General features: G+C 54.8%; 8 protein-coding genes across 8 annotated transcripts; 6 read left to right on the top strand and 2 right to left on the bottom strand.

The window, feature by feature from the left end:
- Positions 1 to 1,335: 1,335 nt before the first annotated feature.
- Positions 1,336 to 2,313, top strand: SPSK_01224 (uncharacterized protein; the record flags this gene model as incomplete). The annotated part of the gene is made up of 1 exon (XM_016728155.1): positions 1,336 to 2,313. The coding sequence occupies one exon, from the start codon at positions 1,336 to 1,338 to the stop codon at positions 2,311 to 2,313; it is 978 nt and encodes a 325-aa protein (XP_016584199.1).
- A 486-nt stretch (positions 2,314 to 2,799) lies between these two features.
- SPSK_01157 (translocation protein SEC62) lies at positions 2,800 to 4,128 on the bottom strand (the record flags this gene model as incomplete). Its single annotated transcript, XM_016728088.1, has 2 exons — positions 2,800 to 3,000; positions 3,112 to 4,128. 2 exons carry the CDS (start codon positions 4,126 to 4,128, stop codon positions 2,800 to 2,802), a joined length of 1,218 nt encoding a protein of 405 aa, XP_016584198.1.
- Positions 4,129 to 4,939: 811 nt separating this feature from the next.
- On the top strand, positions 4,940 to 5,510 carry SPSK_01276 (uncharacterized protein; the record flags this gene model as incomplete). Its single annotated transcript, XM_016728206.1, has 2 exons — positions 4,940 to 4,990; positions 5,316 to 5,510. 2 exons carry the CDS (start codon positions 4,940 to 4,942, stop codon positions 5,508 to 5,510), a joined length of 246 nt encoding a protein of 81 aa, XP_016584197.1.
- A 272-nt stretch (positions 5,511 to 5,782) lies between these two features.
- SPSK_01074 (GMP synthase (glutamine-hydrolyzing)) lies at positions 5,783 to 7,796 on the top strand (the record flags this gene model as incomplete). Its single annotated transcript, XM_016728005.1, has 10 exons — positions 5,783 to 6,524; positions 6,547 to 6,641; positions 6,700 to 6,713; positions 6,790 to 6,833; positions 6,905 to 6,933; positions 6,991 to 7,005; positions 7,077 to 7,088; positions 7,148 to 7,400; positions 7,464 to 7,692; positions 7,760 to 7,796. 10 exons carry the CDS (start codon positions 5,783 to 5,785, stop codon positions 7,794 to 7,796), a joined length of 1,470 nt encoding a protein of 489 aa, XP_016584196.1.
- A 5,827-nt stretch (positions 7,797 to 13,623) lies between these two features.
- Positions 13,624 to 16,089, top strand: SPSK_01031 (uncharacterized protein; the record flags this gene model as incomplete). Its single annotated transcript, XM_016727962.1, has 1 exon — positions 13,624 to 16,089. One exon carries the CDS (start codon positions 13,624 to 13,626, stop codon positions 16,087 to 16,089), a length of 2,466 nt encoding a protein of 821 aa, XP_016584195.1.
- A 671-nt stretch (positions 16,090 to 16,760) lies between these two features.
- Positions 16,761 to 18,701, top strand: SPSK_01088 (3-phytase; the record flags this gene model as incomplete). The annotated part of the gene is made up of 1 exon (XM_016728019.1): positions 16,761 to 18,701. One exon carries the CDS (start codon positions 16,761 to 16,763, stop codon positions 18,699 to 18,701), a length of 1,941 nt encoding a protein of 646 aa, XP_016584194.1.
- Positions 18,702 to 19,674: 973 nt separating this feature from the next.
- On the top strand, positions 19,675 to 20,880 carry SPSK_01181 (uncharacterized protein; the record flags this gene model as incomplete). The annotated part of the gene is made up of 1 exon (XM_016728112.1): positions 19,675 to 20,880. One exon carries the CDS (start codon positions 19,675 to 19,677, stop codon positions 20,878 to 20,880), a length of 1,206 nt encoding a protein of 401 aa, XP_016584193.1.
- Positions 20,881 to 21,989: 1,109 nt separating this feature from the next.
- SPSK_00997 (unc51-like kinase) lies at positions 21,990 to 25,314 on the bottom strand (the record flags this gene model as incomplete). Its single annotated transcript, XM_016727929.1, has 2 exons — positions 21,990 to 25,064; positions 25,192 to 25,314. 2 exons carry the CDS (start codon positions 25,312 to 25,314, stop codon positions 21,990 to 21,992), a joined length of 3,198 nt encoding a protein of 1,065 aa, XP_016584192.1.
- Positions 25,315 to 25,783: the final 469 nt, after the last annotated feature.

Below are 25,783 nucleotides of genomic sequence, written 5' to 3'. Positions count from 1 at the left end.
AAAACGAAAGGAGTTTCACAGGACAGAGACAGGACAATTGTAGAAGAGCTAAAGGAAAAAGGCAACGCACATGGCATCTCACCTCCTCTGCGCTCTTCCCCACTGACCCCAAGATGTGCCTGGCCGTGCTTAGCTGGTCAACTGACAAGCTCAAAAGGTCGTATTTAAGGTCGCCTGGTAAGGCTGGCGATTGGACTGCACGCTATTTGCTCGCATTCGGGGCATCACCCGCCCCTAACTGCAGGGACATGGCGGGTACTTCTGAGGACTGGCAAGCCATGGGCAGTCTAAGCAACAAACAATTAGCGGATGTCAAACATGTCACGGCAAGCAAGCCGTTGAGGAACGCATTATGATGATGCGATGCACGGCCGTGGCGAAGTGCCGCAGGATTGAGGCCAAGACGTAGGAGGCGTTCCTGCAGGGTGTCGTTTGATGCAGGGTGGACTCTTGCGAGACAGTGAGACGGCGAGGTGGTCAACCGTGTCGCTTAGTTCGTACTGAGGAGGTAGAAAGCATCAGATGATGGAAGAGAGCTCCAAAACTTCAAAGTGGCTTCAATGAGTTGATGATTCTTTGCAGCGCAACACTGACACGTCGCAGGCGCCACTTTGGCGACCGCCAGATCAGATGCAGGGGCACAGGTCAACATGCATGAAATATGAAATGCAAGTGGCGCGGAGTTACAAACGTTTCGAGGATTGTACCGCTTTGGTGTTGCTGAAAGTTATCGCCAAAAGCTGTTTCTTTTCTTCTTCTTTTTTATGTTTTTTGTGTACCTGGACCTAATATGTAATTACACAAGATTCCAGTTGACATCTAGGTACTGTAATAGGTAAGAGGCCTTGGTGACTTCAAAACAAGCAACTGCTAACGACGTGCGCCTGCTCAGATCACTTGGCGATGACAGTCGCGCCTTCCTCCGTCATGCTCAGTGGTGTGTGCACGTGAGTACCATACGTCAGTGGGGTGGGACTGCAAACAAAGTCAGACAGCAGCGAGCGCTTTTAGCGCCTAGGATCCGCCGCGGCGACAACAAAGCTCGTGCCATTGTCTTCTTCATTGTCATTGTTTTCGCGACGCCGACTGTTTGCCCTCAAAGCAATGTTCTAACAAACTGCATCTCAACGTGCATACGTCTCCTGCGACTCGACGACAGAATGACGCTTTCGCGCTCCAGCTTATCAAAAATTGAACTGTTCTAATCTTCCTGACGTCCAATTGACTCGCGCCCCGAACCATTGACACCACGCGATCGCGACAAGAGAAGAGACTAAACGGCACGCGGTCGCCCATTGGCCTTTCCTACACACTCACCCACAGCATACCGCCATGATGGCCCCGTCCAACTCGTTGGTCGACCCGGCCATCACCGGCTCTGAGGCCTCCACGGCCATGCATTCCCCACACCCGCATGGCGCACAAGACCGCGACGCAACAGAAGACGCCACCTCCTCGTCAGAAGCGGACGATGCATTGTTCGTGTCGCCGGCCAATGCATCGAACTCGGCCTCCGCGTACGCAGCGTCGGCTGCCGCGTCCGTCGCTGCGGCGGCGGCGGCGGCTGCGGCTAACACCCCCGGCGTACATCACCACGTCTCGACCGCATCCCCGAGCGCGTCTCCAGCACCAGCCGCGCCTCTAGGCGGCGCATCTGCCTCTCCGAGACCGTCGCCAGCCGCTTCGGCAGCCTCCCATGTGGCCTCGCCTGATGCAGCCTCTATACCCGCGGCGCATGTCCAAAAGTACAACCCCGCCGTCCACAGCCACCTCGTCCTCTACCTCGCTGCCCTCCACGGCGCACGCATCACATCCGACAACCTCTCCGGCAGCTTTGCGCCGCCTTTGAACCACGAGAAGCTGCTCGACTGGTGGCGCGACCGGCTGACCACCTCGGCCGTCTTTTTGCTGCTGCGGTCGTCGCCCGTGTCGTCTTCGTCGGCAGCACCAGCCAAAGCGGCCGGACCGGACCTGGTGGGCGTCATCATGCTGCGCAGCCACCCGGCCGAGACGAGCCCGCACGTGGCGTCGGTGGAGCTGCTGCTGGTGAATCTGCAGTACCGGCAACTGGGCGGCGAGCGGCAGCTGCTGCAGACGGTCGAGCGGCAGGCCCTGCTGGAGGGGCGGACGCTGCTGACCGCCGAGGCCGAGAGCAAGTCAAACACGGCATCCATGTACTCGGCGCTGGGCTTCACGGAAGTGGGCCAGATTCCGGGAATGGTGCTGCGGCCGTCGACGGGCGAGAAGCGGGCACAGTCCATCTTTTACAAGGACCTATTACGAGCCTACCAGCAAGAGCAGGGGCAACCATAATCTCCTCGGGCTAGGTCTAGAATTGGCAGAGTAGCGGCTTGGATGGTTCTTTCCGTATTTTTTTATTATTATTGTGATGGTAGTTTTAAATATTTTCGCCCAGGCAAGTACGGAGGAGTTTTGAATATCATCTTGGTTTCGGGAGTATACCCTCTTTAAAATGCAATGGCCGCGGATAAAAACAAAAGCATTTTTATTACAAGAACGTATAAAGTACAATCAAAATCCAAGAAACGTCAGCCAGCTCAGTTATATAGCAAAGGTAAACACCACCGATGCCCTGTATACCACATCAATGCTTTTCGGTTATAACTTTTGCCAGGATCGACAAAAAAAGACGAGCTTATTCCCTTTTTCCCAACGCCACACAATGTATCTCTATCGTTCGGGTTTTGTTATACCGCCTCTGCCTCGAGCAGAATTGTTCCACCAATACATGACGTGCAAGCCGCCCATGCACCATTGTCCAATTTGTTGGCCAACAATCTACTCCTCGTCATCGTCCACCTCCTCGACTTGTGGTGACTTATAGGCTGTCCGTTGCGCCGGTGCCGCGTTGATCTGGGTGTCGGTGCCAGTCGTCGTGGCCGTGGCCGGCGCCGGCTGACCGGTCGTACCGGCAAAGTGGGCCTGGCCGGCGCTCGCCGAACTCGCCTTGTTGGTCTTCTTCTTCTTCTTCGGGTTGGGCTGTGATTGTTAGTATATTTCCAGGATGGGAGAAGAAGGGCACAATAACGGTGAGAGAAAAACCAAACAAAGAGGGGCGACCAGAAAAAAAATCAAAAATCAAAAACTCACATCATGCCATGCCCATACGGGACGGAAACTGTCCATGAAAGAAACGTCCTCCCAGAGGTTCGGGTACAGCCACAGGCCGGGCGGCAGCACAAAGTAGGTGACGCAGAACAAAATCACACGGAAGATGGCCATCAAGAAGAACAGACCCAGCAGGCCGAGAAAGCCCCAGCTCAGGTAGTAGACGCCCTGGCGCATGCGCAGCGGCCACAGCGGGTACAGCACGACGGCAAAGATGGCCAGCAGTGCCAGGCCGGCGTAGACCTTGCGCATCACCTGCGAGCCCTCATAGAGCCACACGTAGTACATGTCGTCGCCCGCGTCCTGCTGCCGCTCAATGTTCACAGTCCACTGGCCCTTGACACGCTTCACCTTCTTCTTCTTCTTTTCGTCGGCGCCGTGGTTGTGGCCCTCGTGCTCGTCGGCCGCCTTGTTGACGCGCAGCGCCAGCATCGACAGCGGAAGCAGCTTGAACGTGTTCTCGAGCGACGCACGGTCCGTAACCTCGGGCAGACCTGGCGTCTTCTTGCGCGCCTTTTCGTAGGCCGGCGACTGGATGGCGCGCAGCGCGCGCTTCACGCGGAACATTTCTTTGCGCTCGCCGTTGAGGATGACGGTGCGCGGCTTGAGGTCCTGGCTGCGCAAGAAGTTGGCCAGGGCAATGGCTACCGGGTTCGGCGGGCCGGGCTGGATAGGTTGGGGCTGCTGCTGCTGCTGCTGCTGCTGCAGCTGTGGCGGCGGGTGGTTATGGTTGTGGTGGTCGTGGCCATCGTGGTTGTGGCCATCTTCATTCGGCTCGCCGCCGCCGCCTTGCTGCTGCTGCTGCGCCCGTTGGGCCGCTGCTTGCTGCATAGCCATTTGCTGACGCGCCTTTTGCTGCAGCTGCTGGATGAACTCGGGAACGGTCATGCCTGCTTTTTGGGCGTCGATGGCAAGCTGGCGCTGCATGGCCTGGATCTGTTCCGGCGAGGGCATGTTGGGTGGCATCTGCCCCGGCTGCATCATCGGTGGTTGCTGCATCGTGGATGTGTCTGGGGGACAGCGTGTGTGAAGAGGGAGAGCGAGGAGGGATGGAAGACGTCGAGTGTGTCGGGGAGCTCTGCGAGGCTGTCGAAGCTGTCGAGAGTGGCCGAGAAACCGGAAATCGACGGAACCAGGAGAAGGGAGCCACGAGACGAAAATGAGGAGGTCGGTAACAAGACACTGCCAAATACGACAAAAACCAGAACGTGCCTCGTCGGGGTTGTCGATGCAAATAGAAACGATAAACCTCCGTGCTTGTGTTTGGGGAGAAAAACGATAGTTTAGAGTTCGGAGAGAGCACGCTGTTCAATTCCAATAAAAACACTTTACCGCGTGTAGCACTGTCAAGGGAACGTGTCTTCAAAGGAAACTTAAACAAGGGGCTGCACCTGCCGCGTTGGGCGGGTCCTTTGGGCCAGCGGGTAGCGGATTGTCCGGACCGGTTTTGGCAAGCTGCTGCACGTACAGTTCTATCTGTTTATTGCACTGTATCTTAACACTGTATGTCATTCCGTATCGCGGGGCGGCTTAGGATGGATAAGATAGGGCGAGGGGCACACTAGTTGTGGTACAACGAGATATGTGCAGACTGTGAGGAGAGGAATGTACCTCTTGAGCCGTATGCCACTCAGTCTAAAAAAGTTCTGTAAGTCGCTTCTTATCGGCGATGGAACGACCGCGTCGGGGCCATTTTTTTTTCTTCGTCGCTTTTTCTTTGGGAACAGTCACCCGAACGTCGTCACGATTGCGAAGCATCCGACCGCCCATACACTTGACTGTTTTGCTGAAACTCACAAAGGACCGAAAAATGACTGCTACTGCTGTTACCGAGGCCGAGGCGCCGCACAACAAGTTCGACGTAAGTGACCTTTGCCTCTGTTTTTTTCTTGCACCTTTTTGTTATCAACGTCCGTCTACTGCTGGTCTGCGACGTCTCTGTGTTGCCCACCGATATCAAGATCCATCAATGTTAGGCCAGGGGGTCGGAATCGCCGCGGAATTGGCCGAATCTCGAGTCGTAACAGACAATGCCGACAATTACTCCTACGAGCCACGATGTGTCGAGAACGAGACCTGCCTTCTTTCTACGACGCAACCGTCCAGCTACACGGAAGATTGGGCACGAGACATACCATACAGATAATACAGAGGGTGGAATATCGTAGCTAATATGCTTGACACAGACCATCCTGGTGCTCGACTTCGGCAGCCAGACCAGCCACCTGATCCTGCGCCGTCTGCGTGGCCTTAATGTCTACGCCGAGATGCTTCCGTGCACGACGAAGCTGGCCGACCTGCCCTTCAAACCCAAGGGCATTATCTTGTCTGGAGGTGAGGTTTTCGTACGCGACGATGGGTTTCAACAGACTGCGGAATAGTTGCTAATGATAACAGGTCCCTCTTCGGTCTACGACGAGGGCTCGCCCCGTAAGGCGTCCCCAACATTCGCATACTTTTGTTTGATCGCGATCCGAGCCCCGTACTGACCATGTAGACGTCGACTCTGCCATATTTGACCTTGGTGTCCCAATCCTGTACGTTGCCAAATGATAACCTTTACAATTATCTTTCCAAGCTGGACATCGTACTGACAGGCTGCAGGGGCATTTGGTAGGACTACCTCCTATTTTACGACCGACGTCGCCTCGATATGGAACTGACAGGTGTCTCTAGCTACGGCTGCCAGGAGCTCGCATGGCAGATCAACTCGGCCAACGTTGCCCGCGGCGAGGCGCGCGAGTACGGCCACGCCGACGTGACCATCCACAAGGTCGACGATCACGTCGACCGTCTCTTTGCCGGCCTCGGCGAGACCATGCACGCCTACATGTCCCACTTTGACAAGCTCGTGTCGCTGCCCGAGGGCTTTGTCATTGTCGCCAGCACTTCCAACTCGGAGTTTGCCGGCATCGCCCACAAGGAAAAGGCCATCTTTGGTGTCCAGTTCCACCCGGAGCTCGAGCACACGCCCCGCGGCAGCGAGCTGCTGCGCAACTTTAGCGTCGACATTTGCGGCGCCAACCCCAGCTGGGTCATGGGCGATTTTGTCGAGCAGGAGATTGCGCGCATCCGTCACCTGGTGGGCGACCGTGCGCAGGTGATTGGCGCCGTGTCGGGCGGCGTGGACAGCACCGTGGCGGCCAAGCTGATGAAGGAGGCGATTGGTGACCGCTTCCACGCGGTGCTGGTGGACAATGGCCTGATGAGGCTCAACGAGTGCCAGCAGGTCAAGGCGACGCTGGGCGAGCACCTGGGCATCAACCTGACCGTCGTGGACGCCGCGGACCTGTTCCTGGGCCGTCTGGCGGGTGTTCTGGAGCCCGAGAAGAAGCGCAAGATCATTGGATCGACCTGTAGGTTCATGGGTCCGACTGCATTCGTCCGGTCGACACGTATGAAAAACTAACGAGTCAGTCATCGACCTGTTCGAGAAGGAAGCCGAGCGCATTGAGAAGGAGGCCGAAAACACCCCCAACGCCGGAAAGGTGGAGTGGTTCCTTCAAGGAACGGTAAGGACGAGCCTTTTGTTTCCTTTCGTGTGCTGACTTGTCGCTAACTGGAGTCTAGCTGTATCCTGATGTGTATGTTTCGTGTCCAAGCCACCAAGGCACCGTATGTCTTGAGAAGGCACAAAATTCAAAACTAACTGTTGTGCAGTATCGAGTCCCTCAGCTTCAAGGGCCCTTCGGCGACGATCAAGAGTGAGCAACATGTCGGAAGCGGAAGGGGATATTCAAACGAGTGAAAGAAGTACTGCTAACAAGACAAAAAGCTCACCACAATGTCGGTGGCCTACCTGAGGTATGTTGTCTTCGTTTTTTCACTTCTCTACATATCCATATACTAACTTGTTTGTAGCGCATGATGAACGGCGTAAGTTGTGACTATGTCTGCATGTGACAATTATAATGCTTACGACGACTGACACACCTCTGCATTTACAGCAAGGCCTTCGTGTAAGTGGCTTCCGTGCTGGAGTGATGCAAATGGTCGTCGCCCATACTAACAACACCAGCTCCTTGAGCCCCTTCGCCTGCTCTTCAAGGACGAGGTCCGCGCCATCGGCCGCACGCTTAATATCCACAATGATCTGATCATGCGTCACCCGTTCCCCGGCCCGGGCATTGGCATCCGCATTCTCGGCGAGGTGACGCCCGAGCGCGTCGAGGTTGCGCGCAAGGCCGACAACATCTACATTAGCATGATCAAGGAGGCCGGCATCTACGACAAGATGTCGCAGGCCTACGCCGGCGTCGACACCAACAAGGGTATGTCCTTCCATACGGCATTCTTTCTTACGATAAAACGACGATGCTAAGCTAACAATACAGCCGTCGGTGTCATGGGCGACACGCGTGTCTACGGCTACATTATCATGTACGTTCTCGTCGCGACCCACCACTCGAGTCAAACACTGCTAACGTACCGCAGCCTCCGCGCCGTGACGACGAGCGACTTTATGAGCGCCGAGGCGTTCGAGTTCCCTTGGGCATTGCTGCAGAAAATTGCCCGCACGATTGTCAACAGCGTGGACGGCGTCTCTCGCGTGACCTATGACCTGTATGCTTCCTGTCCCCTCACGCCTTGTTTGTGGTTAGTAAGACAACCAAAGCTAACCCATCTACAGGACCTCCAAGCCTCCTGGCACCATTGAGCTGGAGTAACTGGAGAAGGGACGACACGAGTGCAGAGAGAAAGGAGTCTGGGAGTTGTTTTCTACTATTCCAAGCACATTATCCGAGCGTTTGCGGACGGAAAAAAGAGCTCTCATAAACAAAAGACTATTCCATCCTATCCTCAATATAGAGTTTGTTTAGACAAGCCGGTTTTTGTATTTGTATTTTTCTTTGTTTATTTTCTTTGGCTTCGTTTTCTTGTATAGAATAAAATACCAATAGAAGAGAGGGTTCAGAACCAGGTCATGTCATTTTTTTTCTTTCCAGCGGTTCCCGGGATTCATAGCATAATGTCTACATTGTCTCGTCTCCTTGCGGTCAAGTGAGGGCAACTCGTGTCAACTCGCCAAGTCATCTAGTCACATATGCCGCAGATGTCAGATCATGCACGGCACAGGCCAGGTGAGCAGACGAGCTGTCTGAGGACGTTGTTGGCAGGCGCCGTTGGCATTTTGTCACAGAACCAAGACGACGAGAAACCGATGCCTGCTGGCCCGTCGTCTTGCTGTTCCGGGACCCTTGTTATCGATCCGCCCGTTTCGATCCATTGTGCCATTTGCAGCATTGCTGCCCGAGGCAGCCCAGCCCAACGACTTTGTGCTAGCTTGTTAGTCTCTTCCCAGCACCAGGGAACGCGTCCTGACTGGCTGGTGCAGTGGCTCGAGGGGCCACGCCAAAAGTCGCGAGGGCCGCCAAGGGCAAATTGGTGTGTCGCAGGTGCAGGCTCTCGCCAGCCAGTTATGGACGAGAACGCAGGGGTCTCGTCAGATGAGGCTGGCCCGTCGGCAGCTCGGGCGAGCTATGTTTTCCTAGAGGGGGCTCCACTGTCCCACTAACACAGAGAAAGCATGACAACCTCTTGTGAGGTTCGCGACCGTCGACCTCGCTTTCTTTCTCTTATTCTGTCTAGTTAATCCCGCCGTGCCGCGCTCGGCTGCAAGTCATCTGTGGCTTATCGACTGGCTTTTGTACGAGCATCTCCTGCCAAACGATTGTTGTTCTTTGTATGGAGTTGTCATTGTCCATCTGTGCCGTCAACTTCTCAACTGAGCTAAGCTTCAACTATAGTAGCATATCTAACCGTTTTCATGAGTTTTCAGCCGTATGACTACGAATCCTATCATGTTTACTTCTCTAGCCTCTTCTGTCTTTCTTTTCGGACCCTTTCTTTTCTTCGCTTTCTTCCGTCCTTCTCTTGTCTTTGCCTGGCACTAAAGCATCTCCAAACCCATTTTTTATTGATTTATTATTTTCAGCTTCGTCTCGCTACACTCCGAGCACGCCCATGTGAGAACTATCTGAGCATCCCGGTAAATCTGACCTGCCCCTCGGAATGCGCTGTAGATTGTTTACGATCTGCTTGCGCTGCATCAAGGAGGAGTGGAGAGTCGTGTGTCCTTTTTCTGTCGTTTTCTTTGTCCATCTGTATTCTTTTTGTGCCGGTCGTATTCGTCTTGAACAAATCACAGCCTGCATCGCGACTTTTGCCAGGCACGCTAGCAAACTAGCCAAATCGCACAGCCGTTTTTCGTTCCTTTTCCGTTTTCTATTCCCCACGAGCTGACCTCACTTCCTTTTTGCTTCTCACCGCCCTTTTAAGGTGAGCTCGGCTGAGTACGACAGGCACCAACATTTACTAGTCAGATCGGCTGCCAGCCAGTCAGCTTTCAGAAGAAGGCACATCCGCATGTTGGGCTGTGCTCTTGGAATATTGTGATCTGTTTCCGGCGTATTCTGACGTGTTTTCGACGCGGTTCGTCTTGCTTGGTCGTAGATTCGGGCATAAACTAAAACGTGGGATCGCACGGGGACGTAACAAATCAAACGGAAAGGAACGTCCGGTGATGGGCATCGTGACAACAAATCTAAAAGGGGGGTGAAGACTCACAATCGGGACAGATGACAGAGTAGGGGGCGAGATCCATAGTCGGCAGTTCCATGCCACCAGAAGAGTCGTTCGTCAGGCTCTGCCTTTTTTTCTTTACTTTTATTAGTTTTTCAACCGCAGCTTTTCATGACCCGTCTCTGGAATCTTATTGGCTGCCTCGCGACTCTTCCTTCCCCCTTGCTTCTATTTATTGCCTCGTTTGTCAATCTTGTCAGCTCTTTTACGATTGAGTTTGATTCTGCCGCCTTTATTTTCATGACTGTTGTCCATAGTAGCTGATCTAATTTTTAAATATCAGCTGGGCTGACACTATTTTTATTTCTGATGGGCGGACCTTGTGTTCGGTTTCCCGCCGTTTTGCCTTCACCTATCTCGTTCGGCGCGTCGTTTGATTATGGGTGACGTACCTGCGTTTGGCAGCCGACTCTACGTGTATTTCTACGAGATGCGGCCTCATCAGCCTTGCATCGCCCCCAATTTCAACGATTGTCCCCGATCTACTCTCCCTCGCCCTCTTGGTGGCTCTCGGCGGGTTCCTTGCATGTGAGCCGTGTGGTCCACCCTGGGCCCCTCTTGTAACTTGGCCCGTTCGTATGGCCTTCCATTTGCCTCACAGTTGCCACGAATGACCACTCCTAGTTCATCTGTTTTCACCCACTCAGGTTTCCCTTGTCGATTGCCTCTTCCTACTGCCCTGTTTGTGTGACGAACGCCTCTGCTTCCCAAAGCCGCTCACCAACAGGGGTTCGAGGGATGTTTTCTTTTTTAGGCCATGTACTTGCCCTTGTATGGAAACTACTGCAAGTCGGACACCTGCAGCGAGGACGACAATATGGAAATACTACTCGTCCACGCGCTCGCCTGGTCTAGTTTCCTCCTGTTTCTTTCTTCTTTTCTTTATTCTTTTTTTTTTTTTTAAGTTTCTTTTGTCTCATTACTGTCCTTTTCGATAAGCTCAGTCCTAGATAGGAAATCAATAGGTAAAAATACTGCCAAAAAGATGTAATAAAGGTGGCGAACGAAATGGTCCCCGCACGATGCGGCCGCCCGGAACGGCCACGCAGCGCTTAGGGACTTGCTTCCAAAGGTCCCATCTGGCCTGGCCCGGCCGCACTTGGCCGGCCTTGCTGTCCCTTTTATTTCTTTTTCCCTTTTCTTCGAACGTTGTGATCCATATCCGTTGCTGTGATGGCCGGTCTTGTCACGGAACCAACGACTAATAAACCTGTTCACAGGGTGCGACCCACCACGTAAACATTCTCTCAATCTCGTGTACCCGCGCACTATGCGCCCACGCGACACTGTCCCCATGTCCCATTTCTCACAAAGTCGTGTCACAGAAAATAATAAATAAAATAATATGAAAAAGGGGCCAATTCGAAATAAATAAATAAAATTGTTAAAGTGGCGCGTATACAAGACAAAAAAGAAAAGGGATAGCAGATGATGGGTTCGGGTTGCCCGCCTCTCCTTCCCAACGCCGAGAGGGCTGCTACATCGCCACCTCTTCCACTGTCTCTAACATTCCCGAGCAAGATGTCATGTGTCAGAAAAAAGTAAAACAGAAAGACGAACACTGATAGGACGGCCGTTGGCAAAGGCTGGGAGCACCAGGCAGACACAATATCTGTTTGTGTGGGTGCACAGCAGTGCTGGTGGTCTTTCAGCGAGTCGTTTTGTTTTGTGACCGTGCCCTCTCCCTTCCTCTGCTTTTTTGCATTTTCATTTGACATCTGACATTTCACTCGCGTTGATGGCCCTCTGCTCTCTCAAACCATCGCCAATTAACATGAATCAAAAGGAACCGGAGCTATAACATCGCCGACTAATACTGCACAGGCCCTTAACAGGCCCTCACAGGTTCGCAATGCTATTTTTGGCGAGACAGCACTACCTCTAAATTCTTCAAGCATAAGCCTCCGTAAATCTTCCGTGTTTTCTTTTTTCGCCGTTTTTAAGAACATGTTTTGGCTTCTTTCACCACCGCTGCCTCGCCTTCGTTGCTTCCCTGATTTTGTCCCCACTTCCTTTCTGGGCTTGTCGCCCGCGCTTTCTCCAACAGCGACAGGCATAGCCTGCCTAACTGAGACATGCAGCCCTCTCAAAGCCGTTGTGCGCCGCACACGACTGGTCAACAGGGCAGGACACCGCCCTTGGCTGTGTGCGCGAAGTGGAGGGGAAGAGGCAAGAGCGATGGACCCAGACTGACGACCGCCAGTTGCGGTTTCCTTAACGAACACCTGTGGATGATTCCCTGGCCGTGCCTGCCTCGTAAAATTCACTTCGTTGTCTTCCGAAAACCGAAACAACGAGGCAGCGTTGTCGCACCTTCCGTGGCGCCTGTCCTCACCCCCCCTCCCCTCCTTCCATCCAGCCACTGGCGCATTTCGAATCGAGCCAATCTCTAAGCGCCGACTGGCCGACGACCTCTCACAACCTCACTTTGTCTTTCTCTCACGCAACCGTCCTCGGCGTTCGTCTTTCTTACACACCCACGCTTCGACACGCGCCAGCACATTCACACACCCCTGTTTTGGCCTATCAGCGGCCAGAAGCTCCAGATGCTTTCATGAATCTCATTCTTATTATTCATTCTTTGCCATTTTCTTCACTCACTTCGTCATTCTACTTTTTATTGCCTTCGTACGTCGTACTTTAATTTTGTCCCTTGTTTGTTCCCCTTTGTCGTCTGGGGACTCTTACACGCGGCTCTGCGAAAGCAAACGCCCCCTTGGTAGTTGCTTTTGGTCCTGTTGTAGAACTGTTTACGAAAACAAGACGAACCACGCGGCGGGCCAAGAAAGGAAAATATTTGAGTAATTCGTCCTCCATTCTTCGTCGCATCCCTTTACTTGCACCCCTCGTATCCACCGCCAGCCCAACCCATCCCACCACGTCGCCCGCCTCCACCCCGTTCGGTAGGATGGAAGATGGCTGCAGGCGAAGCGATGGGCCATGCCGCATGACGAAAATGGAGATGAGTGAGGAAAAGAGAGTTTAAGAGGACTTAAAAAAGTTCATGGGAGCAAAGAGAGGGTCGTGCTTTTATGGTTTACGACATGCTCTATACTGTCAAGCTACGAAACAAGAAAGCAGGATACGGCGCCAGGTCGTCTCGTCGGGTTTCGTTTGTCGTTCATTACTTTGTACCTCGTACCTTATTGTTCTGTTTTTACTCTCTTATACTCCTTTCAACCTGCCCCTGTCATTCGTCTTTAACCTCCTCTCGTCTTGATATTCTCTCTCCGCCTCTCGTTTCTTTCTTTCTCTCCCTCTCCCTCACCTCTCACTTATCATCTCGAGCCTGTTCCCCACAAAGCCCATGCTTTGTTTCATCATTTCACGAACGGCGACTACTCAGGAACAACAACACGCTATTGTTTGGAAATAATCTGGCAATCCGCTCTTCATCTACTCTTTCCTCGTCTCTTCAGTTTTTCCGTTGGTCTCTCGTTCGTATACATTTTCCTGGGAAACCTTTTTTGCCTCTAATCTCTTTCTTCGTATTTTTATTATCCTTTATACCCTTCTTACCGCATCTTTGTTTTTCTTTACCTTACGCTCTGCTCTCTCTTTTTTTTGCAACTCATTGGGACGGTATCGCTGGTCGTCGCCTCTCCTTGCATTCCCTCGTCAGCTGTTGGTTTCTCTTTGTTGATTTTATTGTCTCCATATTTGGCGTACTTTGCTTCTGCATTTCTAATTTCTATTTCTCCCTTCCAGTTGTTTTTATTCATCCTTCCTATTTTTGTTCATTCTCACTTTAGTCTGTCCCTTCCGCTCTATTTCTTGTCTCATAATCCCGCACATCTCGCAAGCCGCTCATCCTCCCTCGTCCTACTTCACTGTCTCCCCCTACCTATTATTCACGAGCATGCCGAACGTTTCATGCAACAAAAGTCTCTCATGAAATCGCCATACATCGCCATGTACGCCGAATCCGTGTCGTCGCCATCATGGTTTGATAAACTCGCCTCATGCTGTGGACCGCCCTCGCCAGGATTGCCCCATGGCCGCAACAAACTGCTTCGGCGCGCCGAAAAGGATGCCCCCATCTGGGCCGACGAGCCCGCCATGACACCGCCGCCCTCCTTTGGACCCGGGCCGCACCCACGACCAGTCGACCTTATGGAAGTCGGCCGGATAGCAGCCGATCCTTACCGGACTCAGAGGCCATCCCAAGAACAGGTGGCAGAGTCCAACGCAGCGTCTGTTCATATGCAGCACAGCCGGAACAACAGCCAGGCCACCAGCCGAGGACACAGTCGGGGGCACAGCCGAGGCGGTAGAAGCAAAACTTCAAGAGACGGGCTTCGTTCTCGTCACGGCTACTCACGGTCGGGCTCGTCAACACTGGTGGGAGGAATGCCCGGCACCACGGCCGGCCGCAGAAGCCACTCGATTCGACGGCGCTTTCAGACGACTTCGTCGTTGTCGCTCTTCCCGTTACCACCTTCCCTGTCGTCTTCCACATCGTCACGGCGTCCGCATATCTCAGCACCGACCAACTTTCGCCATCTGCAGTCGGAGACTTTTGTCTTCCCGGCTCTTCCACAAGAGGATCAACAGCAGATCCAACAGTACCAGCGAGAGCAATACCACCAGCTACGCCAGCAGGAACAGCAGCAGCAGCAACAGCGGCAGCAGCAACAACAGGGTCAGGAATTGGACCCGGAACAACAGCGCCAGGAGTTTCAAGAACAACAGCAGATCTTCCAACAGCAGTACCTTCAGCATTACCAGGAGCAGTACCGCCAACAGTTCCAGCAGCAGTTCCAGCGCCGTCCACCTTCGTTTCAGCCGCTCGACTTCACCACGCACCTGCCGTCGCCACTGCTACCGTCGTTCCAGCGCGCGACTATTGTCTTCTATGACAACGAAGACAATAACAATGACAATGGCGAGGACGAGGCGGACGATATCATCACCATGCCGCCACGGGTGCACGCACGCAATGGTAGCCACGGTGACGACGACATCAGCACCCACCACTCCGTGTTCCACGACCGCAGCCACTCGGCAATGTCGTTTCACCTCCCCCGCAGGCCGATTGGTGCGGGTGCGGCCAGTGTGTCTGTCTCGGGAGGCAGCATCCGGTCGGGTGTTGCTGGTGTTGCTGGTGTCGCCAGTACCGGTGCCACGAAGGACAAGGCCACCGAAATTGCCGCCACTGTGGCGCCTCCGGCCATCCCTGCTCGGTCGCGCCTGCGCTCACACTCGTCGCCGGCCGTCGAGTCCATGGTCGAGCGCATCGCCAGCGCCATGATCGAGATGGAGAAGCTGCAGGCCGAGATCGACTCGGTCGTCGAGCGCCAGAGCATCTATATCAGCAGCCGGCCTTCCACGGCCTACGGTATGGCCACCGTTGGCAGCGAGGTGGCACCGCTCAAACTCTTCCCTTCTTCCTTCGACGAGATGCCGTCCGTGCCAGCGATCCCGGCGACAGCGCCCTCGTTTGCCGAGCGGCTCAGTACGGAGCGGCCCAAGACGGCACCGCCGCGTAGCAGCGTGTATTTGGGGTCGACAGCCGCCGATGCCGGTTCCGTTCCTCTTCCCTCCAGCTCGACGGGCACTCTGACTCAACAGCAGCCGTCCCAGCAGCAGAAACAGGCCACTGTTGCCGCCGCCGGCGCGTCGTCCGTGTCCGTCGCATCTGCCGCCTCCGTCGCTTCGGCCGCCGCCAAAGCTGCCAAGGCCAAGGCTAGAACGGTGCACAGTGCCAGTGGAAGCGTTGGTAGCATTCGTGGTGGCGGTAGCGAAGCACGAATCAATGGCCGCCCGGTCGATGTGCCCTTGGCACCGCCTTTGCCTCTTGTCCTTCGCCCGCCCTTGCGCAAGAAGAAGTCATTTTCGCGCGTCTCCAACTGGATCTCGCTCCACAACCACAATGGCCAGGGCACTGACGCTGGTATCGGGGACGCTTCCAACTCGTCCCGTGGACACAGCCACAACCTGAGCCTCGAATCCGTCACAAATGCACCCCGTCCCATCACAGCCAAGGACGGCTTCTATCAGTGCCTCTCACCAGCCTTGGAGATGCAAACCAACTATGGTCGCACCAGCATCGACTCGCTGGTATCGACGGTAGAGACGCTGTCGACCTGGACAACGGAACGCGATGAGGTGAGCCGGCAGGTCGGTGTCGAGGGAGACGAAGTCGAACTCGTCCGAGACGAGTTTGCCGAGGACCTCCCCAAACACGACACGCCGACCCCCACATCGGCCACGACCATGACGACGCTCGCCACACTGCTGACCGCTGCGACCACCGCGACATCGACGCCCACGATCCCAGCCATGGCAACCGCCATTGCGTCGCCTTCTTTGGCTGAGAAATCGAGCGCCAGCATGCTCGGCGCACACCGTCCGCAGAGCGTCGGTGTTGCTTTCTAGTTTCAAAGGACTTGATGTCTGACTAGTCTGTTCCTAGTTGTTTTTTGTATATATCAGGTTTTGTACTCTGTGTACTTTGCTTGTTTTTGTGCTGTCGTTTGATTTTCGTTTTTTGGTCTCCTCTTGTTTCCTGTTTCCATTTGTTGCTATTTCTTCTCACTTCTTGATACCAGGATCCTCTCGAACCCTTTCTTTTTTTAATACTATAGATAGGGAGGCAAAATATTTCGGTGGTAATTTGGATAGTTGGACAACTACATTGCATTTGTTTCTATTATTATACTCTTATATTGACGAACAGCGTCGAATCTTCAGCCGGGATCAGTGCTCTGGAGCGCTGAAACCTGCTCCATAGGCCCTGTTTTCTTCTCCAATTTGACTTTCGCGCCATTGGGCAGCGGTGAAAACGTGGGCGTCTAGAGCGCTGCAATTAGCGACGGAAGTTGCCTGGTCTGTGCCTTCCCTGTTTCGTACCTGTGCCTTCCGCTAAAAGATAAGATTACTCCTCCAACGCGGCTGGCCGTTGCTTCCCATTTAGGACGACGAGACAGGAAAGTGCTACATCTTGGGGAACGCATCATGCAACGCAGCCGTTTTGTCCAGTTTTTGGCGGACTTGCTGTCCTCAATCGAATCCCAATACCATCTTTGTTTCGCACCCCCGAACCAGCGATGACGGCTCCTTTTTCTTCGATTGTCGACGGCGTGTCGTCGCTCTTTGGCGGCAGCGGCGGCCGCTCCAGCAACCGCTACTTCGAATACCAACCCGTTACGTCGCCCTCATCGGCCGCGGACCTTTTCAGTGATGACGACGGCAGCGATGGTGACAGCGACGGCATGGGTGCGCGGCGCCACCGGAGGAGTGGTGGCCGCAGACGCAGGGAGCCCATGATGTTCATGGAGGCGGGCAGCTACCAAAATGACGGCGGACTACACTCGAAGCGGCAATACTTTGACAGCGATTTCAAGGACGGCGTGTTTGATAGCGTCTGGGCGCGTGGCCACCGCCGGTTTCTCAAGCTGACGCTGCTGGTGGTCATGGCCGGCCTCATGCTGTACCTGAGCACGATCGTCGCCCACATCCTCGCAGTGTCCGGCTCACTTCGCCGCGGCCTACCGTCTTGCGATACGACCGACCACGGTTACCAATGCTACCCGAAAGTGGCCCAGTACTGGGGCCAGTACTCGCCCTTCTTCTCGGCACCCTCCGACATATCCAATACGGGCGCCGGCAAACCCACACCGCCCCAGCGTGCCGACTCGTCGCCGTTTGCGAGCCCACAGCAGCAATCCCACAGGGAAGACCCATCGTCGGCCGTTTTGCCGCCCGGCTGCCACTTCACGTTTGCCCAGGTCCTCTCGCGCCACGGAGCACGCGACCCGACATGGAGCAAGACGGCCGCGTACGCTGCACTCATTTCGCGCATCCAGAAGACGACCGACGCTCCCTTCGAAGACGGACCCGACGGAAACTTTGCGTTTCTGAATAACTTTACCTACAGCTTGGGCGCCGACGAGCTGACGCTTTTTGGCGAACAGCAAATGGTGAACTCGGGCGTGCACTTTTACCAGAGATACCAGTCGCTTCTGAAGTCGCTGGCGACATCGACGTCTCATGGGAACCCATTTGTGCGCTCGGCAGACGAGAACCGCGTTGTGCAATCGGCAAAGAAGTGGATCAAGGGATTCCAGAGCGCGAGACACGCTGAATCGGATAGCACGCAGATTGTGCTGCTTCCCGAGGCAGCTGGCTTCAACAACACACTGAGCCACAACGGGCTCTGCAAGCGGTTCTCGTCGCACCGCGGCTCGGCCGCTCAGAGGGCGTTTGCCGCGACGTTCGTACCGGCCATTACGGCACGGCTGAACCGCGGGCTGCCCCAAGCCAACTTAACGGACACGGAGACCATTTACTTTATGGACTTGTGCCCTTTTGAGACGGTTGCCGACGAGGAGGAAGAGACAGCGGAGGTGCATCGTGAGGCGCCCCCGGAGACGGTGGCTGGCGGCCGCGTTCTCTCGCCGTTTTGCCATTTGTTCACGGAGACCGAGTGGCACAACTACGACTACTACCAGACGCTCGGCAAGTGGTATGGCTATGGCGATGGCAGCGATTTGGGGCCAACGCAGGGCGTGGGCTTCGTCAACGAACTGGTTGCACGACTGACGGCGTCGCCCGTCGTCGACCACACGAGCACAAACCGCACCATGGACGCCGATCCCGCGACGTTCCCGCTCGACGCCAAGGTGTATGCCGACTTTAGCCACGACAACGACATGTCCAACATCTTTGCCGCCCTGGGACTGTACAACGGCACGTTTCCCGCTGGTGACGGCCCATCCAACACGACCCGCACGGAGCCAGAAGACATGCGCGGCTATGCATCCAGCTGGGTCGTGCCTTTTGGGGCACGCATGTACGTTGAGAAGATGGTATGCGGCGGTGACAAGGAGTCATCCAATGACGAGTTTGTGCGCATCCTGGTCAACGACCGCGTCATGCCGCTGCAAAGCTGTGGCGCCGATCAGCTGGGCCGCTGCCGCTTGAGCCGGTTCATCGACAGCCTGGCATTTGCGCGCAACGGCGGCCTCTGGGACAACTGTTTTGCTTGATTGGAGGGATAGACAGGACCGCGATGCGATGTACTCGCAACTTTTGTGCCGTTTTATTTTATTTTTTACTGCATGCCGGCCGCAGCAGCATCCATACACCATTTCACGACTTTAGGCATTTGTACTTTTGTATACCTACAGCGACATAATTTCCTCGACTATTTCATCGTCCTTTTACATACCCATTGTCGCGAAAATCCCTCTCTTCGTCCTCTCTGAAAGACTACCTGAGACATGCAGATGCATCGAGGCAGTGACGAAGCTCAGCTTGAAGGCCGTGAAGACAGCGCTGACGAATAAGATTCTTAGGCTGATCCAAGACTAGGCTGAGCATATGTGCGAAGGGGTGGCAGGCAAAGGAGGGAGGTTTGCGCATTGTTTCGTTGGCTGCAACCGCTTTCAATGTTGCACTCATCCCGCGCGAACAAAGTCCACCATGCTTCGACGTATTACATGCGGCCTGGCTGATCTGCCCTGACTATCTGAAAATGATGCGCATACCGGCGCTGACCAGCCGAGCTCGCTGCCGCGCGAGGCGGGATTTATATCAGAGGAGGGCATTCTTTCGAGAATAAATCCCCTCCAATAAGAGAATAGTGTTTCCATAGATTATGTCAAAGTCTCAATGCATTCCTGAACTGGAGAGACCATTGGGGAAACATGGTCGTAGCATTGTAAGAAACGAGCGAACAGGAAATAAGCTTGAATGGAAGCTCCTTTTATTGATATACGTTTGGTGGCCATTCAAACGCCTCCAAAGGTAGGGCTGGGAGAGAAGAGAAAAAGAATAAATACAATAAATGTTTGGCTCATCTTGTGGTCTGGAAGTTAATGAACGCGACCGACCATAATGCAATCTTTGCCGAGTTACGGACGTCGGCTTCTTATTTTGGGTTTGTCCACGTTTCGGTAATTACGATCCGTCCCGCTTTCGCCACATCAAGCACCACAAACGAGTGCAAAACAGCCCACAATGCCCAAGCCGAGCGACTACTTTTTATCCGACAGCGACAATGCCGCCATATTCGAACAGCAAATTCGGCCTGCCGAGTTTGGCGACGGCCACGGCGACGATGGCGAGCCAGCAGCTTCATTATCGAGCCCGCATGACCAAGACCGCCGCCCCGTCTGCATCATCCTGGCCGGCCAGACGGGCGCCGGCAAGTCTCATGCAGCACCTGCACTGGCCGCCGCGCTAGGCAAGTTGACCACTTCTCCTCCCTTCTCCGGCAGCACCGCCGGCATCGTCGGCTCGGGAGGCCCTGCACCGGGCAGTCCCGCCTCCTACTGCCACCTTGTCGCCGACACTCACAAGCCCTACCACCCGGCTTATGCCAGGCTCGTCGCCGACGCCGCCGCCGGTCTTGTGCCCCCCGGACTGGCCTCGGCTGCGACAGGCCACGATGCGCGGCGCTGGCTGGCACGAGCGTGCGCGGTGGCGGCCTCGCGCCGCCTGCCGACGCTTGTCGAGTCGGCAAGCCGGTACCCACAAGACGTGGTGGATATGGCCGGCATTTTCCACCGGCACAACTACCGTGTGTGTCTGGTGCTGCTGGCCGTCCACCCGGTGCAATCGCGTCTGGGCCTGCTGGCACGGTTCTTGGACGCGAAACCAGCTGGCCCTGCGGTGTTCCACGCACCAGAGCAGGCATCACAGCAGGCATCACAGCCAGCCGCTGCCAAAAAGACGCTGCCCGTCCGGTTGACACCGCGGCTGGTCCACGACGAAAGTTATGCCGGGCTGGTAGAGCTGGCGACTCTGCTGGATGCGCAGGGTGCGCCGTCGCCGTCGCCCTTGGCTGATGCAGTGCTCATCCTGCGGCGCGGCAACCAGGTGGCGTATACCAACTATTGGACAACAGATGGTGGCGAAGACAAAGAGAGGCGGTGGAGGAAGACACCGGCCGGCGTGGGCAGTGCTCTGGCGACAGAACGGGAAAAGAGACAATCGAGTACAGCTGGACTGTCCGAGAGCTCACCGTTGGCGGCTGAGGCAGCACTGTTTGCATCGGATGTGATGCGGTTGCGGGAGGCTCATCCGGAGCGGGCTGACGAACTGGACGCATTGGCTTCCGAGTACGCACGAGGCACACCGGTGGAGGCAGATGACGGAAATCACACGTCGTACCATGTACTGGACCCAGACGCACTTGTAGCTCTACTACAAGCCGACTGGTAGACGCTGCAACCATCCATCGATAGGGTCAGTTTACGTTTGGTATGGTACATGATGACGAGCCATAAAGAGCACATCAGATAGACAAAATAGGTATTTTATTCGTTTAGCGGTCTTGCACGAACCCGTGGGGAAGTTAATACTGGTACTTTCAACATGTCCGGCAACGCCTCGCATTTCATAATTTCAACGCCGTTGCGAATGCCGCTTCGCCGAGTATATAGCAACAGTGCTGGCAGGAAAGGAGACAAAGGGGAGAAACAAGTGAGAAGATCACGAATCGCTGGCGGTTGGAGGAACTGTATTCGTGGTCAGTCATACTTTTCCTACAACTTGCATACGGCCTCTTCCCCTTCCTGTAATATAAGATGTACAATCAAACAAACAAAAGCACAAATATACAGGGTATTGTCAATCAACAGCAACAGAGAGGATGGGCATGATAAAGGAGAACAGAAACGCATTCAAAGTGAAAACGAACGACGCTGTCATTGGCAGGCGTTTGTGCAACCTTCGTGTTGCTACAGAAGCCTTGCCGTCGCTGCAGTCCCAGTTGCTCCTGTACACCCAGCATCAAGTTTTGAAGTCAATCAATGTTGAATCCCTGCGTGTTTAGCAAGAACAACATGCAATATAGTTGGTCCAAGAAGGATCCACAACGTAGCAGAGAAGACAAAGTGGGTGAGAGAGAAGAGAAAACCATTTGCAATTCATATCGTCATGGCTAAACGCAAAACGCCCCCATATTCCACTTGGTAAAGATAGCAAATAACAATAGTAATAATAAATACAACTCAAGCCAAAGCGTAAGAAGCGCAAGAATGCCATAAATAAAACAGATGGCTGAAGAAAGTACAATTCCTTAAAAAAACATAATGATATAAGAGAAAATGAAGAGCACAAAACGCCGTGTAATGAGATGGTTAGCTAGGGAGGCGCACCGTGCAACTCCTTCGCACCAAAAAAAAAACATTTAGGTCGTGACAAGGTTGCACATCCTTTGAGAGCCTCGGCAATTTGCGTCGGTTATTCGGTGGCATAATTTTAGGTTGAGAAAAGGTAAACGTAAGTTTGGTGCATGGTATCCATGGTTCATATCCAATGTACCGGCTTTAGGATGCGTGTGATTGAACACTGCGTGGTGTCACATCACCGCTACGCCGGCGGACAAGATCCTGGCGCTGTGCGGCTTTGGAGTGGCTCGAAATTAATTGGGACTTCTTGCGGACCGCATTCAGCCGTGTCCGGATCATGTTGATCATGAATTCGACCGTCTTCTGGTCTTCTGTGTTGATGTCGCCACCGTCTTCGTCCCGCAGGGCCGACTTCTCGTCTCTGCCCGAGGCTGACGAACGGCGTCGTGCCGGCTCGTCATCCGTGTCGAGGACGGCCTCGAGCATGCAGATAGCAGTCAAGTAGGACAACTCGCAGCCAACCAGGTCGTCGTTGGAGATTTCGCCAATGGCAGCGGCGCGGCTCATCTCGACGGCGCGGTCGTACATCAGCTTCTCGGCACTGACGCCAGCGCTCAAGAACACACCGTCGGTGCCTGACCCTGCTGTCGCACCAACACTGCCGACACCGCTATGTTCGTCGACCCGGCTGTGGTTGCTTGGATGGGACGGATGATCCTCAGGCAGCTTCCGTTGGACCTCGACGAGCCGTTCGCGTGCAAAGTTGGCTTTTTCAAGCACTTCGTTGAACCGCGACCGGATCCACTGCACCGCCGCGTTGACGCGCTGGCCCAGAACCGAGTCCATCACGAACGGCAAGTTGCCAGCGCCACCGCTTCCGGTGGAGTCGCTGCGCATCTTGCTCCGCCACCACATACTAGCAATGTCCATAGACTTGGCCAGGAGCGAGAGCGCTTTGACGTAGAGCACAAGAGCTTCCTCGGAGAGAACAACAATCGCATCAATCGTCAGCTCGTCCTCATCGTCGCTTGTCATCTGGAGCTTTTCAGACACGGGAATTCCACCCAGGTCGTGCTCGGCTGAGGGTGCAAGGGGCACAAGCTGCTTGTACTTGACCTCGGCGAATCCAAAGACGACGTCACTCCGTGTTGCGTAGTCCTCAATGAGTTGCGCGACGCGAGTGTCGTTGTCGGTCGGCGCAGCATTGACACCGTCGCTTCCACTGGTCCGCCCATCAGTGATCAGGGCGGCAGCTGCAGGTGCAGTAGAAGGGGTCGGGTACGCGGGGAAGGGGCTGTAGAGCTGCGGAGGCGATGTGCCCTTGCCAATCAAGGTAACCGGGTTCTTGACGCCTAGGAGGCGGAAGCTGGCATCGTGGATGGCCTTGGCGATGAACGAGGTCGTCGAGTTGGGGCTTGCCGACAACGAAGAAGGGCGGTCACCATGGTACGGCCGGGATACAGTCCCCTGAGCCACCTGCATGGCCCGGGACGAGGTCGGCGGCACCGCGCCTGTCGCCGAAGTCGGGTGCCCTTGCTGCGTGGCACGGCGAACAATGGCATGGCCAGACTTGGGCGATGTCTGATACTGGGCTGCAAGCCGTGGATTGGCAGCCATCTCGTCAGCGAACGCGTTAACCTCGACGTGCTTCTTCTCGACCAGGACGTAGTCGCGCTCAAAAGCAATATCCTGAGCGACCTTTTCTTGCTCATCATTCGAGGCATTGGTGCGTGCGTTGCTTCGTGCGTCTACCAGTTCACCAACATCATTTACTGTTAGCTCATTGCGAAGGGATGATGTGGGTGAAGGATCCTCATTGTTTGTTTGGGCTTGATGGTGCTGCTGTTGGTTATGTTGCTGACCTTGGTTCTGGATCTGTTTCAACGAAGCGTTGGACAGCCGGTGCTGTTGCTTACGTTCGTCGTGCGCGGCAGGTCGAGAAGGCGCGGATGTGGACGGCGTGATGGTAGGCCGCCGGGTCGCAAGACCCTCGTTCGCATCTTGCGAGCCATGCCGTGGCAATTGGCTTGGTCGCTGTCCAGTACTATCTGCGCGGTTAAGACCAGACCGGTCCCGAGGTGACGAAGCAATGCCGCCCGCAGCAGCTGCTACGAGAGCAGATTCTCGATCTGCCTCTGCGGCAGCGGCGACATTGGGGGAAGCGACGTTCTTCGGAATGTAGCGGTTGAACGACTGTCTCCGAACAGCTCCAGTGCCAGGGGAAGGTGCTGCTGCCAGGGGTTGAGCTGCGTCGTTTGTCTGCGGGGTGGAAAGTGGTGGCGTGGAGGGTAGAGCGGGTGGTAACGTTGCGGGCCGCTGGTCCCTGGACGACGGGCGGTGTTCAGAGACACGCTCCATGGGTCGTGGCCGCTCTGGCCGGGGAATGTCGTCTTCAACAAGGCCTGGGATGGGACCGACCACGATGGGGTGGTCAAAAAGGTTCTCGAAGCTGAGGCGCTCAACAGGGTTACGCTTCAAGAGAGACCGAATGAAGGCCTTCATGTCGGTGCTGATGATAGTGTCGCGGGGGAACCGGATCAGATCCTCGGCCGCCTCAATCTTACGTAGCAGCTCGACGTGATTGCTTGCCCGGAACGGAGGTCGGCCGCAAACCATCTCGTAGACGACCGTTCCCACCGACCACAAGTCTGCCTTGGCGTCGTACCGTTCGTAACGCAAGATCTCCGGTGCCATGTACAATGGCGAACCACAGAGGGTTTCTGCGAGTGTCGTTGATGGCAGGACACGCGCGAAGCCGAAATCGGCCAGTTTAAGCATGGGCAGAGACCTCAGGCCGGCCGCGGGTATTAACGAGTCCTGGCTGCCGGTCATTATGGGACGAGTGGCTTTGTGGCTTTCCCTGTAGTCGGGTGATGGGAGCAGGAGAAGATTCTGTGGCTTGACGTCGCGGTGGACAAAGTTGCCGTTGCGTAGGAATTGTAAGGCACTGATGAGCTGCTTCGTAAAGTGGCGAGTAAGGACCTCATTCAGGCCCGTATTCGGGCCGCTGGGGTACTTGCGAGCCATGTCATGTGTTATTGGGTTCGTGATGAGCTTTTCGCGTTTCTTGATGAACATGGACAGGTCACCGAGTTCGCAGTACTCCATAATCAGGTTGATGTGTTGTCCGCTTTCGACGCAATCGTGGAGGGCGACAATGTGTGGGTGTCGGAGCTTCTTGAGTATCTTGATTTCTCCATAGAGATTATCTTTCAGCTTCTTGTTGAGACGACCAAGATCGACGGACTTGATGGCTACGGCGGCACCGGAATCCTAGGTTTAAGAGGAATCGTTAGACTCGCCGATACTCAAAGAGAAACAAAGAGCAACTCAGGAACAGCGTTTCGGGGCGGGCGGCCGAGGCAGGCGCAAGGACAAAAAAGAGGGCTCATCTGCTCACCTTGTGTTTGCCGAGGAAGACTTGGGCGAAACTGCCCTTTCCAATCTCGCCGCCGACGACGAAGTCGCCAACCAGGTCATCGTCGGTCGGCCGATTTCGCCGATGTGAACTGCCGGACGCCATGGTAGGCGGTTGTGTGTTTGAAGCCCTCTCTGTGAGAACAGTCCGGGGTTGGAATGGGTTGGAAAGAGAAGAGAGAGAGAGAGGAAGGAGCAATAGGGAGGCGGGGAGGTTGACGAAGAGTGATGCCCAGAAGGGCTCAAGGGGTTTGGGGAGCTCTAGTGGAATTTGGTAGTCATAGATGGCGATTTCGCGAGATAGATAAGGTGGCCGATAAGACGGAAGCACTAGAGCAACAAGGCAGCTGATAGAACGTCGATAGGCAACACAACAACAGCTCCGGCGATGCACAAAGCTATTGACAACGATGTCGAAGATGGAAGTGGTGACCGATGGAATAAACAAGGGAAAGAAAAGAGCAAGAAATAAAAACCTAAGCGAGGGAAAGAAACCAAAGTCGAAGAAACGAGGGAGTCAAAAACAGCACCAACAAATAAGGCGGCGAGCATCCGATAGGCTCCTGCGTAAACAG

The sequence above is a fragment of the Sporothrix schenckii genome (genome assembly GCF_000961545.1).
Source record: "Sporothrix schenckii 1099-18 chromosome Unknown Cont48, whole genome shotgun sequence".
NCBI lineage: Eukaryota > Fungi > Ascomycota > Sordariomycetes > Ophiostomatales > Ophiostomataceae > Sporothrix > Sporothrix schenckii.
The sequence above is the reverse complement of the archived record's forward strand: the minus strand, read 5'-3'. Positions and strand labels throughout refer to the sequence as shown.